This window comes from Brienomyrus brachyistius, chromosome 6 (assembly GCF_023856365.1).
Source record: "Brienomyrus brachyistius isolate T26 chromosome 6, BBRACH_0.4, whole genome shotgun sequence".
NCBI lineage: Eukaryota > Metazoa > Chordata > Actinopteri > Osteoglossiformes > Mormyridae > Brienomyrus > Brienomyrus brachyistius.
Genome location: NC_064538.1, coordinates 13,721,359 through 13,740,397, shown reverse-complemented (window position 1 = coordinate 13,740,397; position 19,039 = coordinate 13,721,359). Strand labels below are relative to the sequence as shown.

The following is a 19,039-nucleotide window of genomic DNA, read 5'->3' as shown; positions in this document are numbered from 1 at the left end:
CGATTCCCCAGCCGCTGCCTGTTGAGAGCTCAGGTGGCAGCTTTTGTTTGCTGTGTGGTGGTGCCCATCTCTCGGATGATGAATGTGGGTTTCCTTCATGGATGAATGTGGGTTTCCTTAATGGATGAATGTGGGTTTCCTTCATGGATGAATGTGGGTTTCCTTAATGATTTGACCCCTGATGCTTGGCTGTCTTTAAAAGCTTTTTCAAAAGTCTTCAACACGGTAGAATGTTAATATTGTATTTAATTGTTTTATGTTTTCAGTTTTGGGAAATGTCTCTCCCCCCCCCACTGCTGTTTTGTTGACAATAACTTATTAAGTAAAGGATATTATTGGCAAAACTGTTTCACCACTTAATTATTGTTGATTTATACTATCTTGTTGCTCATACATTTGCAGTCACAGCAGGTTTTTTGGTTTGCTAAAGTGGGTCTAGCTCAGGATTTCAGCAGGGGTCTCCTTGTCCCCCCAGGCCTTTGGTCAAGCACACTCCAACCATAAGAAGGTGGCTGCTGATGGAGAGAGTCGGGAAGAGTCCCTGATCCAGGAGTCCGCCTCCAAGGAGGCGTACTACGAGCAGAGGGTCCTGGAGCTGCAGACCGAGCTGAGGCAGATGAGGAACGTCCTGACCAACACCCAGTCAGAGAACGAGCGCCTGGCAACCATCGCCCAGGAGATGCGGGAGGTGAGTGCTGAACACCCCCCGCCAGAATATATACTGTTTTTGCATTATATGTGGGGTGGTGGACCAGGCGAAAATGATGGGGGGAAGGTTTTGGAGCAATCTTCTGTACCAACTCTAGGAACAGAATAGCTTATTTATACAAACAAAAATATCCTTACAAGCAACAACAATGTCTCGGCTATTATGTAGTGAAACTGTATGTTTGTGTCTTTGCAGCCACATTTTATGTGAAAGTGTAATTTTTTCAGGATGAATCAGCTTGAGCAGAGAGTCCCATCTGATAACGTCTTCTGTGTCTGTTAATAGGACAATGTAATTATGTTCCACAACCAGCACTGATGTACTTCCAGCAGGGATTTTTGTTGAGGACTACAACAGCTGGGCACATTGACGGATGGCTGTAGCAGGTGTATGTAGGGTACTTTAGAGTAATGGTTTTCCGATTGTTTTTCCGCTGGCATTGGCTGAGCATCCGAAAACTGTGACTGAATGTTGTCAATAATTAAGGGGGCGGGTTAGTTGTCGAATGCTAGGATGAAGATAGGTCTCTGTTCAGCCTGTGTGACTGGATCGCTGCTGGAAGGCAAAGACAAGGGAACTTTTACATCATGTTCACAGATTATCGGTTCCTGTGAAGATGAAGACCTTTCTGGTATCTGCACCTCCGTGTGTTAGGGGGCTGTCTGGCTCAGCAGCTGAAGCACAGAAAATCCATGTATGTTACCCATAATCCCCCTGAAAATGATTTACATGAAGTGCTAATTGACTAGGAATGGGTTCCTCAAAATGTCATGGTAGCTCTTCCCTTTCTAAAACAAGGAGACGCTTTTGAAAAGCTTGGATATTGTATTTAAAAGGAGGGTGGATTTCTTATGTGCACAGAGAACACCAAAGCCGTGTTTTCGGTCACCTATGAAGTACCAAGACAATGCTTTTTTTTTTTGACAGTAACTTATCTCATTGTGTACAGCGATGTCTCTCTGTGGACTTCCTTGAGCTGTAATAACCAGTAGCTCATTTTAAGGGCGTCTTTAGCAGAAGAACACTCAGACAGTCAGTGTCGGGGAACAGCACTCATTCGGAAGCATCTGCTATGGACACAGACAGCATTCTACAGCTTTATTTGTTTGGGTCCAGTGTCTGATTTACATGTAGCAGACCTCCATGCTCCACATGAAACAGCAAAGCAGTTTTCTGTAGCCTGCCTGCCTCTTCACTTCATTCTGCTGTTTTGTGTTCTTTGTTCACGGGTACATGTGTTTGTAGACTAACACCCTGCAGGCTGCTTTCCCATTTTGGACCCAGACTAACATCATCCCCTCACAACAAGCTGGTTTATTTATGCCACGCATGTCTGTCCCGTGTAGGATGGCGCCTAGGGTCACACGCCCAAATTCTTAGACTTCTCTTTGTCTTGGGTGTGTGTGCCTTCTCCAGAGAACAGCTGAAGTGCTTCCCTAGTCCACCCTAAGGGAGTATGTTAGCTCTTTTAGCCCCAGTAGCTTTATTAGCATTATTAAATTCATCTGGTTTGTTTCAGAAATCTACCCCCTCCCACTTCTTGTTTGTACATTGAGAAATACGAATTAGCTACACAACAAATGAAGGCTTTATTCACTGGGAGCTGGATAAATGACATTGACGACAGTATTTCTGACACAATCCAAATTAATGTCACTTGTCAGAATTAAGGGTATTCGTTGTGTCTGCAGAGTCCTTCATTTTAATTATGCTAGAGATTTTGGCAGCTCACTCAAGCTTTAATCCCTTCTGGGGACTGACGTCTTTCCGATTTGTGTTGCAATTTATCTGCTCTGTCGTTGCCACTGAAATGCTAAGGAGAGCTCAGATGGGCGTTTCTGAACCTCAGACTGGTGCCATATCAGAATTTAATCTTTCTAGCATTTCCTTTTTGGATTGTTAATTGTTGAATGTTTAAAATACAACGGGAAATACCTGCTGGCTCATCCCGGATGTTTGTACATCAGACAATTCTGGAAGATTCTCGTTAGGGTTGTGTATACACGCGTTGAGATCTTACTCAAAGGTGCACTGTGACAGACATTGCACAAGCATTATTGAATTTCTCATTCACTCTCCTCCTTACTCCTGCAGGAAGCCACCTACTCCTTTGAATGTTTAATTACTTGCTGATGTTTTTGTTGGAGTAACCGCTGCCTTTATGGGGCCAATACTGAGATATGGGTCTGTTTGTAGCTTTAGTCCTGTTGCCAGAGAACGTTTGTCACACTTAATGTTTCTCTGGACACTTTGTTGCATTTTAATGAGAAATTTTTAGCTTTGGTCTAACTGGACGTGACATAAAAACACACTGAAACTCATGCTGATTAACCGATCCTTGTTTGGTCAGTTGAGAATGAGTCGATGGAAGATGTGGGCTACACACTACGTGAGAGACTTATGACTAAGTTGCGCAAGTTTGCACCAGAGAGAGAGAAATCTGCAGAAGTAACAAGATCCTTCATGTTTATGAGCAGTATGTACACACCCTGTTCAGCTAATGTTTCTGTGAATCACTGCATGTAACGTGTGGCCATACCCACATTTCGGGCCTGTGATTGATTCCATCCCATCCTGGGCCTGGGGCATGAAAGTGGGGTAAGTCTGCTGCTGCAAGATGTATTCTGTACTCCTGTCCCTCCCACTGCGTGTCTGGAGAACTGCTGTAAAAAGCACTGCACTGCACTGCGGCAGACTTCAGCCTTGACATTTTTATTACGCACAAGCAACAGCAGCAACTGGGTCCCACTGGCTCCTGTGGAACCTTCTCAGTGGCAACCAGTCTTGTCAGAAGCCCAAAATTTTAAGATCTGTTATTCTTCAGTATGGAAATAGTTTTTTTTTTATAGATATTTACCCAATAAAGCATGTTTTACAGCTAAATTCTGTTGTGAGCGATATCTTCTGCATGTTATCTTGGTGACTTGGTGGTTTATGTTGAGACACAATGTCATGTGATGAGATGCAGACATTATAGCTCATTGGTAATCTACATGTTTGTAAAAGACCAAGCAAGCTAATTTTATCTTTTGCTAACGGCAGCTGGTCCAATCTTAGATGTTTATGGGGGTTAATGATAGGGGCACACTTCAGATGGGATGTTTTGAGCCAGACGGTTTGACTCGGTGCACAGAATTGGCATAGAGGTGTTGCAGGCCATGACAAGTCTGAAAGCCCCCATTGTCTGCCCTTGTGATTAATGAAACCAGCACAATGAAAGAGCGAGTGGGGGGAGGAAGGAAACAGTGCTCACTCGGAGAGAGCAGTGTGTTTCGCCTTTGCTTTCCTCCACAGGATGATAAGTTTAATTTTAGGCACCTAAACCCCAATTCTCTCAATTCATCTGTAGGCCTGGCTGTCGGACAGCTGTGACTTTAAGGCATCTCGGCTTCTCAGCTGGTCATGAGACTGGACTGGAAGAACCAGTTCATGGTAAAAGGGACCCCCGCAGTTTGGCGAGTTTGAGAAATCAAAGCAAGGCGGGACTCACATTACCGTCTCAATTGGCATCCCGTTGATCCTGCCTTCTTCCCCTAATTGATCTGTTTGATGGGGTTGGGGTGCCACCCTTTTTTGTGTGATGTAGTGCTGTGAGGTGCTTAGTTTTCTACATACAGTGCTTCTCTCAGCATGAAAGCTGTGAGCTGTGAAGGGGTGTTTTTCAATTGTATAAAGTTATATAATAGAAAATAAGCTATCACAAAAGGCGGTATGCATGGAGTCCGACTGCCTTTAGAAGCATATTATACTTTGGCTCCTGTTACTCCACAACTGACCCTTACGGTCTTCATTCGAGGCTCATCTCTCATCCCCAAGATGGCTGAAGTCTTCTGTCAGCAGAATGGAGCATGGAGTCTGGCAGAAAATCAGAGAGGTCATTGAGCAGCAAGCCTTACCCATTATTAATGTGATCAGTAATGGGATGTGGCTTTTCTCTAACAAGCAATTTTCCTTTGTCTGACCAAAAATAGATATATAAAGAGCTGTCCGACGTGTTTAGCCAGCATATGGGTTTGCTTTCCACTGAATCCTCCCCACATTCATTTGACTATGGTTGCTGACTCCAAGCACGAAGGAATTTCCAAACCCCTTAAACCCGAAAGACAGCCTGAAGGCTATTCATGAATAAAAAAACGTTACTTTGCGTTTTTGTAGTCTCATGCATATTCAGAACTTCGGTAGCTTTCAAACCTGCTTTGAATATTTGCTTGTTTCTGTATTGTATCTTCAAAGCCAAACTTTGCCCAGACTTGACTGAATGGCATGGGAGTTCATTAGTGTTTGCTGTGCATCGCAGCGTTTGCCCCACCAAAGCACGCGCGTCATATTTTCGGCTTCTATCCAGGTGGTAAGGGCTGCACACTCCCTACCTTAGGAGAGTCATCCCATGACTTTCTTCTAGTAGCATAATGTTATTTCTTTTCTAATATCATTTGTCTAATTTTTAGAACAGGGTGTATCTGCTCTGCTTTTAATTGCTGTCAAGTGGCTGCTTGTCTTTTGAATTTGTCGTGTTTTTGACTCGTCTCTTCTGCAAGCCTCATTTCCCCCATTCTCAGACCCATTATGACTAAGAGCTATGTTTTTGTTCTCAGTTAATTTATGCTGATGGGATGTTCATGCATCAAGTCTAATTTACCTCCCACGACTATATTGCCAAAAGTATGTGGGCTCCAGCTCGTCTGACACCTCATTCTGCAACCAAGGATATTAATATGAAATTGGTCAGCCAGTTGCTGATATAATAGCTTCTACTCTTCCGGGAAGGCTTTCCATTAGCTTTCTGGTGGAATCTGCTGCCATTCAGGTTGAGTATTTATGTTGGGTTATTAGGTCCCTTCCTGTGAGCTTGTGTGGCTGATCACTTTGCAGCTGAGTTTGCTCCCACAATCACTTCTTTTGTGGTTAACCAGGGCAGAAATATGAAGACTGACTTGTTGGAAAGATGGCGTCCTATGATGTTGCCAGGTGGAAAGTCATTAACCCCACCTGTACAACCACCCATTCTGCAGTTAATGCTTGTTGCAGGAGATTGCGTGACTGGGTGAGTAGTTATACACTCATGTCAACAATGGGTTTGGCTATATTAGGCAATTCCTGTAATATATAGGGATGTCCACATATATTTGGCCATATTGTGTGTATTCATGTGTAACAGATGATTTTATAGAGGTTATTCCTCAGCAGCATCTAATGTATCCATGGTGACCTCAGTGCAAATGCCCACCTATTCGCTTGATGGGCTTGAAAATCTACACGTGATTTTTGTGAATTTCTTTGAGAAGCCTCCCCTTCCTGATCACCTGTGTATGCCGGCTGCTCAGTCGTTATTTTCACCTAGCTGCCTTGACCGTTACTTTCTGCTATGTGAGCATTCTTATCAGCTGACCTCAAAATAATCTGCAAATATCATGATGGTAGTGATTTTATCCACCATGGGACTCTTGTTACTCGAGGAGCAGATATTCAATTGCGATGGCAGTTGTTTTTCTGAATGTAACTGATGGACTGCAGCAGCCCTTGCAGTGTCCAGAATGACTTGTATCTCCTCAGGTTTCAACTGAGCCTTCAATGTAACCCCAGAGGATGACGGGTGTGACCCATGCAAAGCAATGGACCAAACTGGGCGCATCCACCTTATCACTGTGCTGGTTTCGTCATTTTGTTGCTCATTTCCAGAGGCTTGTGACTTTCTACATTCGAACTTATTTGATTGTGTATTACAGTGGTACCTTGGAACACAAACTGAATTCATTCCAGAAGGCTGGTCGAGTTGCGATTTGATCAAGGTCCAAGTCAAATTTCCTGCTATGGAATAATGTAAATGAATTTAACCCATTCCAAATCCCCAAATGATTGCCTGTCTACCGAAATAACGATAAAAAAACATTAACAATCAACATAAAACTAATGCATACATGAAAAACCACACATACAAAAGTAATATGCATGAAATAAATGACAATTTATGAGCATTTTCCCTGTATTGAGGTGAGCTGATGGCTTACTGGAGGTGGAGAGAAGGAGGGATGGAGAGCTTATTGTTTGGCAGGCGAGGCACAGCTCGACCCCTACAGGTTTTTACAGGAACGGTCGAGATCCAAGATTTTGGTCAAGGCACAAGTTGAAAAAAATTCTACGGACCCGTACAACATAGAGTTAAGAGGCGTTCGGGTTCCGTAGTTCTGCTGTATTTGGTTGCTGGCTTTTAACATTTCTTTTTTACTCTTGCGGAAATGTAGTCACATGGTGTTTCAGGATCATTTCCCCTCTTGATGAGCGGAGAAGACAGAAGATCCTATTTGAGTCCTTGTGGTTGGTGTGGTGTGTTAATGTAGGCCCCTCTCTCTGCCCCGGCAATTGTTGTTCAGTCAAAGGGGCTAATTGAGTGCATAATGAAAGGAAAAACTCACCGTGAGGATGATTTACAATCTGTCTGTATAACCAGGTTTCATGGAAACCGAAGGCATTTTACGATCTGCATTATGAGACTTGACAATTAATTGACAATTACTGACAAACTTACAATTACTTTGGTTTTCTGTGATTTAAAAGAACGAAAGAAGTCTGATTCAACATCCTCTTCCTCTTTTCTGCACCCCGTTAGTGACTTTTCACATGAATTGCACTATGCCCACACCATGCACTTCAAGGAGAATGAGGAAGAATTCGTTTTTTTCCTTTGTCCTGTGTTATCTCCCACAGCTTTGTTAGCTCAACTCTCACATGCAGAGCACATTAGTCCCATGTGATGGATTTCATGAGAGGCTGGGGTGGGGTGTTGTCTGTTGGGTGCTTTGGAGTTGCTAGTGGTTTTTGTACTCCATGGGGTGTTTGTCCAATAAGTGACGCATCCTGGGAAGGGAGTACAAGTCGGCCCGGGTGTCAGGCATGTGAAGGCTGCTAGCTTGAAACTGTCTCAAGTGGCTGTTAGCTGATTTATGACTGGGGAGATTGTGTGGGTATTTTAAGAAGGGTTGCCCTTGATCTGAGGTTGATCTGCTTTATTGTTCTTCTCTTCCATGTGAGACTCCTGACACTGGCCAACATCTAAGTGCTAAGATATGTGTTACTGCCTTGCTCTGACAGTTTTTAATCCAGGAGTTGGCACACCAGAGAGCTTCCTGTGCTTGAAGTTTGCTGGGATTGAAGTTTAAACCCCATGGTTTTAAGTTCCAAAGCCTCCTTTAGAGAGGGTTGGATCCAAGCTTTTAAAGCGCAGTTCAAATTTTCTGCTGTGAACACTTGCGCTTCCCAGAATGATATTTGTCTCCTGGGAAACTCTTCGGTTCATGTACGAATGGCCGCCCTCATCTGTCCTCCCCATTTTTAGCATATCAGTGCTGCTCAGGGGGATTGGTTTTCATGTGCTCTCTCTGGACGGAAAGACGAGTGTTCTGTCCTTGTAAACCACAGACTGTTAACACCAGCAAGCCAATATGAGGTTGCTGCTGTCCTTCAGCTCTAGCCGTGCAAAATGCATGAGACAGTGAAGTGTAGCGTGCATGTGCGCTGCTCCTAGGCGTATACATGTTTTTTGGATTGACTCCCTTCACACACCAGGTTACTGCTTTGGTATGTTTGTGTAATTTCAATAATAAGAGATCAAGAATATGCTGGTCGGGATTTCTACATTCTGCGTTATATAACTCCTGGATTTAATGATGCATGAATGATTGGAAGGTGAAAGCGGCAGCCTGAAGGTCTGATGGTCATCCTGTTATCTGCATACTGTCTGTGCAGGGGCATGTTGTTTAAACGACGGGTGGTGGCGGTGATTGTGTTTGTGTTTTTGTCTCTGTTAGGGTGCTTTTCCACTGCACCAGGTACCATACTTTCGGTACTATCGGTACTTCCGTAAAGTACCAAAAGTATGGTACTTCTTTTGTGTCGGTTTTCCACTGGCATAAAAATTGGTACAGGCGCCATCATCAGGGACCGCCCCTGACTGACATCATCACAAAGCGCGGTGCGGTATTTCTTTCGCTGAATTTAAACATGTTATTATGATCCTTGACTTCCCTGTAGTCCTGCATAAGTTTTTTGATTTTAAAGCAGCATGGTTCTGTGTTTCGCATGTGCCCCATTTCTTCCAAGTGGCTTGGAAGCGTCTTTCCGTACCGCAAGTACCGTACCTTGTGCGGTGGAAAAGCAGCCTTATTCACAGGTGTGGTATGAAAACGTACAGCCCATCTGCCTGTAAATTTAAAAACAAAATGTTTTTGAATACAAAAATCCGTACTTGAATATAGTTAGGGTGTTGATACACAGGGCACCTTTTATGAGCAATGTTTCCAGTCAGTGCTGCTGACCAATGCTGTTCTGCAGCTTGCCCATTGATATTAGGCAACAGATTTGTATTTCAAAAACTTTGATCAGCAGTGGGCAACTTTTTGCAATCATCCAGGTCCAGAGGAGTTGCCCTTTGTCTTTGTTGGCAATTGCCTGGCAACATTACTCAAAGGGTTGTCTCATGCCTTTAGGCCTTTAGGCTGTGAAATTTGTTTTGCAAGACTTTACTTAAAGCATTCATCATAATACGTTATAGATACCTTCATAATGCATTCATAAAGTATTATAGGCATGGCTAGAACTATTTTTAAAAAGGCATAACACATAGCCATGCTTATTATGCATTATAAATGCTCTATGAACCTCTCATCTTAATGTGTTATAGATACCTTCATGATGCATTATAATGGTTAGTATAAGCCATTATAATGCATTATGAAGGTATCTTTAATGCATTAAGATGAGAGTTGCTTTAAGTAAAGAGTTACCATTTGTTTTTGTTGAGCATCTCTGCTTTTAATAGCCAGAAGGAAATGGGAAGGTGTCTATGAGATGGGTTTCGGTTGTTTATACAGCCCAGGTATGTCGATCCATCCTCTTGATGCACTAGCAGACCACCCGGGCTGTGCCTGTACCCTTAGGGTCGCCAGTTCAACATGACTTTCTGTGGTCAGCAGCTGCTGCCCTTTGGATACACAGAACTTCTTTGAAGCGACTGGTTTCACCAGATGAACCCCTGTTTTGTGGAATGTGGGGCTTTTACTGTGGTCAAATATAAATCTTACTCGAGCAGCAGCATCTGTTGCCAAACCCACACACATTCTCATTTGTGGACGTCCTTTCGTGTTTATGGTGGTGTTGACAGTGGGCTTCTAGTGGGGGGTTCAGATTACTAACAAGGCAGTCCCTGATGTCTGTAGCCAGGGGAGCTAAGGTGAGGACTCCATATGCGTGGTGCCATCCTCTGCAGCAGATTAGATTACTGTCTTTGTGCCCAAACCCCAAACAGCCCATCTGTCCTTACACACCTCAGAGTGCCATGCCCCAAGTCTCTCTGAAAGCCCACTATCTCCTTGATCTCGGATCTCTGCCCTTCTGATCTTCAATTGCGTGCACATGTTCACACAAACACACACGCGCGCACACACACCCATCCATTCTTAGGGCCACTTTAGAGGAGTATCTGTTTACAGGCACATTCTTGTCGTAGAAAGAGACTTGTGGGCAAAGTTAATTCTACCTGCGCGCTGGGACATCAGCCGAGGTTTGGCTTTCTATAGGCAGCCGGAGTGAAAAGACCATCAGACAGACGTACCTGATAGTGTTACTTTGGGCCCGAAAGAGGGAATCAAAGGCAAGACGTGCACTGAAAATCCCCCTACGTTTGTTTATGAGTAGAAGGCAAACCTGTTCCACAGCCATCCTGACTGAAGGAGAACCATCATATTCACACTTTATGAAAGTGTAGCTGAAAAGTTACATTCAGCCATCTTGTAGAACTTAAATGAATACAGTACCTTTCAGCTAGACCTTTTAGAATACATTCACCATGAAGACCTGCATGTACACATCTATCACAGGGATCCTCAGTTCCAGTCCTGGAGGACCTGATTGCAACACAGTTTTCGGATTTCCCTGCTCCGAAACACATACTAAACCTGGTAATTAAGGGTAGTCAAGATGTGTTTGAGCAACGAAATCTGCAAACTGTGTTGTAGTCTGGCCCTCAAAATCTGGAAGTAGGAGCTCTTATCTATGAACAGGTTGAATGCTCTGTCAGTAGGTCTCTCCGGAAATGCAAACATGTACCGATCTTTTTCATATTTCATTTTCTGTGTGTTGAGAGGCCTCTCTGTACCCGATCACTCCCTGGCCTTAGCTATGGATGAAAGCCCACGGTCGCTTGGCCCGTGCTGTTTATCCTACTGATTCATGCCCAGAACATAGTGTGGCTTACTGACCCAAGTGTTCCTGGTGTTCCCAGAACCATGAGATGACCGAGCTGCAACGCACTCGCCTGCGAGATGACATCAAGGAGTACAAGTTCCGGGAAACACGCCTCCTGCAGGACTACACAGAGTTGGAGGAGGAGAACATCTCTCTGCAGAAGCAGGTCTCCGTGCTCAAGCAAAATCAGGTATGAGGAGGTTTGGATGCGGTGTGTCTCTTAACCCTTGGCTTGATCCCTTTACTCCAACGGCTTGAGTAGAAGAAACTAATGGTTTGCGGATACAGCATTAACCACAAAACGCAGCAGTGTTAGTTCTTTACAAGTTGAAAATTCATGCTAGTTATTCATGCTAGTAAGAGATTAATGGTTGTTTAAGTTTCCTTCTGTCTGTCTCCATCAGGTGGAGTTTGAGGGCCTGAAACATGAAATCCGCCGCTTGGCTGAAGACACAGAGTTCCTGAACAGCCAGCTGGAGGATGCCATCCGTCTGAAGGAGATTGCAGAGAGGCAACTTGGGGAAGCCCTGGAGACCATCAAGACCGAGCGCGAGCAGAAAAACAACCTGCGCAAGGAACTGTCGCAATACATGAGCATCGGGGACTCCCTGTACCACAGCCCCCTCAGCATCTCCCTCGATGGCCTCAAGTTCAGCGATGACATCACTGAGCCCAACAACGATGACGCTCTCAACGGCTACGACAGCAGCTTCTGCAAGCTGGCAGGCGACGATGACAACAGCAAGGTGTCCACCCCCAAGAAGAGCGACCTCTTCCACCCTGCCCCCAGCTTGGTCAACGACCTCCTCAGCGAGCTCAACCTCTCGGAGATCCAGAAGCTCAAGCAGCAGCTTATGCAGGTAGGGTGGCCAGCTTGAGCACTTCGGGTCTTTCTCAATTGTCAAGATGGCGACCGGTTGCCAGATCAGCAGCTGCTTCAGAAGTAACATGCTCTCTGCTTCACATGCAAGTAGCAGTATGTATGTTTCAGATTTGCAGCAGCTGCATTGTTTCAATTTGTAGCGTACAGTCCAGAGTAGGCGCACAGTTCTGAATGAGCCATATGGACAGGTCTTAAATGCGAACAATTGAAATTCAATATAATAAGCCTCAGCTGATTTTAAAGGGATTTATGGAGTCTCCGTGGGTAAGACAGCGGCCGGACATCCTGTAGGATGCACTGTCAAAAGTAGACCCAGCTACTCAAGGTAGGCAACCCCTGCTGGAGTACCATGCAGGTTGGTGGTCTGAATCCAGATAACTGCAAGTCTTCCACAAATGAGCCTGCATTTCTGGTCAGCGACGCTGCAGTAATTTTATATACCGCATCAGCTGGGCTCTCGGCACTGCTGAGCTGATATTTTGTAGGGGTCAGATGGGCACCACAGCGTGCAGGACACTGCTGTGCTCTGCTCATGGCTGCTGGCCAGGGCCAAGCTGCTTTTATTGGCCAGGTCTACGCTTGGGTCTTATGCAACACTTGAAAGTAGGGATTATCCTATTGCTCCATGGTGCCTGTAACCCCACCACCATCATCAGACCAACTGATCTGATCTCTGCTTAATTCCTCCTAAATACATTATTTTTTAATTTGAAGATTATTTTATTTTTTTTTTGGATGTGCCTGGGTCACTCTGCCACAGGTCAGTCAGCTGAGCTTGGCTGAATTATAGATGAAGGTGAATGGGATTCTGGTCCTCATGTTTGATTCATTTGTCACCAAAATAGGACAGCGATGGAATTGCAGAAGCACGTGGAAATTCGATCTTCACTTTGTCTGGCCGTGTTATTAAAGGGCAGCTGTGTTTGGAAAAAGCCTGCTTCTAATTCCTGCATTCGACATCGAACATAATCCCGTATTTTTCCATTAGCCCGCGGCTGTACTTCATGGTTGCACTCGGCCAGTATTGGCTGCTGTATCTGTTTTGTTTCTCTGGGGAGCCACATTCCCAAAACCGTTAAAAAAATCTATGAACATTTTGTCGATACTGCTTTGCAAAATATTTAATTTCGTTCTTCGTTTCAAGCAAGAACATTCTTGTCACCTAAAATTTCAAGAAACTGTCTCATTTGTTCTTTGCAGGTAGAAAGAGAGAAGGTCAACCTCCTGTCAACTCTACAGGACTCTCAAAAGCAGCTAGAACATGCCCGCGGTGCTCTGTCTGAGCAGCACGAGAAGGTCAGTCGTCTCACTGAGAACCTCAATGCCATGAAGAAGCTGCAGGCCAGCAAAGAGCGTCAGTCAGCCCTGGACAACGAGAAGGAGCGCGACAGCCACGAGGATGGGGACTATTATGAGGTGGACATCAACGGGCCTGAAATCCTGGAGTGCAAGTACAAGGTGGCCATGTCTGAGATTGGGGACCTGAAGGAGGAGGTCAAGGAGCTCAAGTCCAAGTACCAGGAATGCCAGTCCAAGTATGCAGAGGAGAAGAACCGCCTAGAGGGCGATGTACAGGCTCTGACGGAGAAGCTGTCTCTGCTGGAGAAGAGCAGCCGCACGGACCGCGGCCAGGTGGAGCGTCTGGAGAAGGAGCTGAAGAAGGTGAGCGACGTGGCCGGAGAGTCTCAGGGAAGCCTCAGTGTTGCCCAGGATGAGCTGGTCACCTTCAGCGAGGAGCTCGCCAACCTCTACAACCACGTGTGCATGTGCAACAACGAGACGCCGAACCGTGTCATGCTCGACTTCTACAAGGAGGGCAGAGGGGTCCGAAACAGCCCCGAAGGTCGGGGCCGCCGCTCCCCAATCCTGCTCACCAAGGGGCTGTTCCCCGAGCCCGTTAAGGCCGAGAGCAGTGACAGCGTCCCGTCCCCTGTCTCCTCGCTACCCTCCCCGGTCTCGGACTCCCGCAGGGAACCCATGAACATCTACAACCTGGTGGCCATCATCCGTGACCAGATCAAGCACCTGCAGATGGCTGTGGACCGCACCACTGAGCTCTCCCGTCAGAGGGTGGCCTCGTTGGAGCTGGGTCCTGTAGTGGACAAGGACAAGGAGGCCTGCATGGAGGAGATCCTGAAGTTGAAGTCCCTGCTGAGCACCAAGCGAGAGCAGATCGCAACCCTGAGGACCGTGCTGAAGGCCAATAAGCAGGTAAAGGCCTTTCATGGCTATACTGTTTCCTAGTCCAGTCCTCAAGGACCCACAGTTGGTCCATATGTTTGCTCCCTCCAAGCTCCCCCGCAAACAGTCCACGTTTTTGCTCCCTCCCAGCATATGGGAAGGAGCTGGGAGAGAGCAAAAACGTGGACTGTCGGTCCCCTGGGACCGGATTAGGAAACACTGCTATACAGCAATATGTCATATACTGCCATCTTATTTTTTGCTCCTGTGACACGGTCAAGTGAAAATGTGAGGTTTGTTCTGACAGACGGCCGAGGTGGCGCTGGCCAACCTGAAGAGCAAGTATGAGAACGAGAAGGCCATGGTGACAGAGACCATGATGAAGCTACGCAATGAGCTGAAGGCTCTGAAAGAGGACGCGGCCACCTTCTCCTCCCTCAGGGCCATGTTCGCCACGCGGTGAGTTGGCAAAAGCTAACAAACAAATTGGAGTCTGACATTCTCTCTCCACTCCCCTGTCTCTGCTTCGGAGGCTACGACAGATTTCATCTTTTCCGTGTGTGTGTGTGTCTACCGGAGATACATTTCAAACAGTGCTTAATCATGATAGGAGATGAGATTAAACACCCCCCCCCCCCATGATAATCTTACTGATTTCCATATGGAGCGGACCATGCCGGTCTAATCCGGTCTTGCTTTACTCCTTTCCTTCACAAACACTGGGGAATTTTCTGTTTCAGTATTCAGCTGAAATCAGATTGTGTCTTTCACAAGCTACCTATTGTTTTTTGCTAATAGCTTTTTCACTGTGTTTCACCACAGAAAATCTGGCTGTGCCAGATATTCTGAGATCAGCCTTTCCCATGTGAGGGGGGTTTCGCAGGCAGTGAATTGAACACTGAAGGATACTGGCGAAGAGAACGACGGTGTTTCAAAATCTCAGCAGTATTCGGCTTTTTGTTATCAACAGCTTAAAATAAATGAGGAAAAAAATACATTGTGATATAGATCCTCATTTTATTTCAAAGAAAAATTAAATGGTAATGTATTTAATAGTAGCGTCTTAGTTTTGACTAAGTGTATGTGAGTGGTAGTTCATTAGATTCAGATTTAGATGTCAGTTGCAAAGAAAGTCTTTCCTGCTCTCTGAATGAGACCCCTGACAATGGAATCATTATTCACCATGAAAAGACTACGTGAATCAGGCTCACTTGATTTTTCTTTTATCGCTGCATTCTGGCTGCAGATCTTAGGCTTAGAGGGGCCCTTAAGGTGGCCTGCTGGGTTGGAGACTCAGGTAATATTGGTGAACTTGGCCGGAGAGCGGAGGAGCGTTTCTGTGGGAATAACAGCTGATGTTCATACCCCTGCCTCAGAAAGGCTTTAACGTCTCACTCCACCGAACCTAATGGCCTCTCATGTGTGGGGAAAGGTGCTGCCAGCGAGGGGGTGTTTCCTGCAGTGCGAGGTGGGAGTGGATGGCGATGAAACGGAGCACAGTAAGCCGTGATCTGAGAGGCACAGCTCTTGCTCTTAATGGAATGGGCGCGGGGCACAGCTCACAGGCCCTGGCCCTACTGGAGAGTGGGAAGTTTCCAAGCATAGAATGTTTCTACTCCTGGGTCTTCACATTTATTGGCACATTGTGGCTTCGCAATGAACGTGGAAAAGGTTTACAGTCTGCCCAAAGGCGTCTCGCAAAACCACCAATTTTGTGTTGCAAGAATAAGAACTTGAGTCATTGAGACACCTGGTTTACTTGTTAGGAGGCTAAGCACAGCCTCAAAACGCATCCTTTCAGGAGCGCAACAGAATGTGAAAGATGAACGGTGGCAAAGATGAGCTACCAAGACGACCATTATGAAACTATGTGAATTAGGGGTTATGAAACAAGGTCACACGTCCCATGTCGGATTTCTCATTAACTGTATCAGAGCCCGTTTTAACGCTGAACACATATATATGTTGAGCAGGAAGGGACCAGCAGGGGCCGTTTATGAATGTAGGCATGTACTGGTTGCATTAGGCTTGATAATCAGGAAGGGCCTGTAAGTGTCTATTTGTGATTATTCAGGTTGCCAAAATGTGGTCTAGCCAGATTTCAGCAGGGTAGGGCATTTTGCTGCTTTATAATTCAAGAAACCACACTATTCTAATTATACCTCTGTTATATACATGTAATTGTCATTGGAAGAAAATTGCTAATGACAGTAACAGTTCCTGGTAGAAACTGTATCACCAATAGCTTGTTTTACTGGTTGTATTAACAGTCTTGGCCATGACTATGTGTTTAGGTGCTCCGCTCTGCTCTGTTAAGAGCTGTAGCACTTTTCTCTGGTCAGTCCCAAACTGAATCGATTCCTTTTTGGATGCTTCTGGCTTGCTGGTTGCTGGTGTTGAGGTGATCTCAATGAGGTCATTGTCATGGCACGGCCCGATATGTGTCACAGCTGTTTGCAAAGCAAGAAATGACTTGGCCCCTGATTGGTTGCGCACACATGCGGCAAGAGCGCCCCCCCCCTCCCCCATTGCTCTCAGACTCGCAAGGGACAGCATTGGTATGCTAATGACCAGCCCAGAGTGTCTGCTGGTCAGAAGGCTTTCTTTCTGGGGGTCTGCAGAGGCATACGTGCCACTCTGGAGTTTCTCACACTCCACCACTGCCCTCTCGTCCTGCTGGGGGGGCTGGGGGGGGTCTCTTCATTTGTTAATGAAGCAGGTTTCTTTTTAAAATTCAGTTACCATGCCAGTTATCACATGCTTGTGGCGTTTTAGTATTCAAATAATCTACTGATTTTGTTGTCTGCAATGCGTCAGTTGACTTTTTTTTTTATTATTCCTTCTTTAGAGAACTTAACGGAAGCTGTTGGGTGAGCTTATTAAAACCGTATGGCATTAATATATACTTATCCAGAAAACACTCATGTCAGACGGCTGGGTTTTTAGTTAAAGGTCATTTGTTCGTTCTTCAGCTCCTTGGAGTTCCCCAGTGTTCCTCCATTCCCCCCCCCCAGTAATTGGCTGTGCTCCGACGTGATTGGTGGCTGGCCGTGACTGACGGTGTAACTCACAGCTGATTGTTTTAAGGCTTTGGAAAGACCAATCCTTTTCCATCGATTCAGTCAATGTCGCAACTGTTCCAAGACAAAGGGCATCAGTCCCACCATTGTGGGAGGACAGCGCCAGTTTGTCAAGGAAAATGGGGACCCATTAAAAGGCATCGCTTGGAAAAAAGAGGGGGGTTTCTTTTCCCGGGAAAATGTCTGACCTTTTTACCTTTAAACCAGTCTTCATTTATGGGAAGTCTCCCCTAAACAAAAGGCTTGAGCTAAAGGGGTGTCAGTGATCTGCATTGTGGCATAAAGTCGGAGGGGTGGAGGGAGGGCAGAGAACAGACCGTGTGACACACACCCACAATTGCCCCCCATGGGGGTCACAATAGACTCCGCACTCTCGGCACAGCTGGGCTCCCAGATCTTAGTGACCCTACACTGGACAGCTGTGTCCAGACCAGGCACATTCACACGTTGCGTATGTGACAGTCAGTGGTCCAAACGGGTCCAAAATCAGATACGTGTTTGCTAATGGCTAACTAACAAATTTAGCTAACTGCCGGTTTCGGTAAGATTGTTTTTACAGCAGAAGGATGGAAATGAACTCAGGAATGGTGAAATGGTTGCTTATGGCAGAGGATTGGGTTAGGCTGGGTTTCTTTGCTCTTCCTTTTGTCTTAAAGCCCTCAAGAGTGAGACATCAGATAAGAGAGTCTTTCAGGAGTGCTGCTACCACCATGTTTGACTACAGTCTTTATCCTGGAATCCGTGCGTTCAGCTTAACGTAACAGGACAGAACCAAAGCCAGAACTATTTTCGTCTAGTTATGAAACCTACTTGTCATTTTAAAAAACTGCATTGATTTGCAGTAAGTCTTTTATGAGGGTAAACTTTGCTATACATTCACTACTGTGAGTTTGTTTTCCACTAGTATTTTACACACTGGGCTGATGTCCACCCCCATGGATGTGTCCCTCACAGCTATACAGTTAACAGGACATCTAGACTGATATCTTCCCCAGCATGTTTGGACTAAACAGACGCGGCCGGCAGCTTTAAATTCAGTCCTGAGCCTGGGTTTGAGCCGCGACGAGTAGAGATTTGGGATAATTGTTCCCGCACGCACGAACACCAGTGTTTGTTCTGAGTTGATTCGTGTTACTCTGTGCTGCTAAGCTGCTAATTGCTAGTCTCTCTGGGCTGTGACAGTGTCCCTGAGAATGGCGATGCCTCCTGGTAGCTTGTCAGCTAGTAGAAGCTGTCAGCACAAGTGCGATATGAGGAGCTGCAAGCCACACCCCCTGTCACAGCAAGCTGACTGCCGACTCTGCTCATGGGAGGCTGGATTCCGCCCCATTCCCTGCCACTTCCTAAGGAACAATCACTGCCCTCTAGCAGCCACTGCTAACACTGACCAGGCCACCAGTATGTTTAGATAATGAGTTAAGCCGAGTTCTTATACCTGTAGCGTTTTTTGTTGTAGGAGAGTGCCTGCTTGTTGATGTTACGGTAGATTTTCTTCCCTGACTTGGATAACAGGCGCATATGAAATTCTTACATTAGTCAATCTGATGCTTGGAGGATGTGGGTGGGAGCTGCGCTTATGTGAATAGCAGAGCATTATGGGAAGCCCTCTCATTACATCCCCTGGGATTATTGTTGTTTTTTTTTTAGTCGCAGGAGCTCACTTGTGCAGTGTAACTGCAGAGGGGTGTGATTGGGGGTTATGAAGCTCTTCCAGTATTTGTTCCTCTGGCGGCGAAGTAGTGCCTGTTGGCGGATTTAAAGATGTAGAAACTCAACCCTGTGGAATTTTAAGACTGGAGTGCAGCTCTTTTTTTTTGTGCTGCTTGGTTGCCAGATTTGTGCACGTCTTTGGCAGAGGTGTGCCTCCTGCTGGCGCACTGAGCGAACTGCAGCTCCGTCCCCCCAGAGGTTTATTGCGTGAATCACATGCTTGAGTTCCCATGACTT

General features: G+C 45.8%; 1 protein-coding gene across 5 annotated transcripts in view; it reads left to right on the top strand.

Annotated features, from left to right (window-relative positions):
- The window catches only part of LOC125744452 (protein bicaudal D homolog 2-like), a 43,505-nt gene that overhangs the window by 18,960 nt on the left and 5,506 nt on the right, over window positions 1–19,039 (top strand). For all 5 annotated transcript variants that reach the window (XR_007398378.1, XM_049016273.1, XM_049016272.1 and 2 more), the window contains exons 3-7: window positions 476–688; window positions 10,986–11,138; window positions 11,353–11,808; window positions 13,032–14,042; window positions 14,320–14,471. Coding sequence is in view for 4 of the 5 variants with exons in the window: in XM_049016273.1 (XP_048872230.1) it covers window positions 476–688; window positions 10,986–11,138; window positions 11,353–11,808; window positions 13,032–14,042; window positions 14,320–14,471 (1,985 nt within the window). In the remaining variant the exon portion in view is untranslated. The remainder of the gene's footprint in view (window positions 1–475; window positions 689–10,985; window positions 11,139–11,352; window positions 11,809–13,031; window positions 14,043–14,319; window positions 14,472–19,039) is intronic.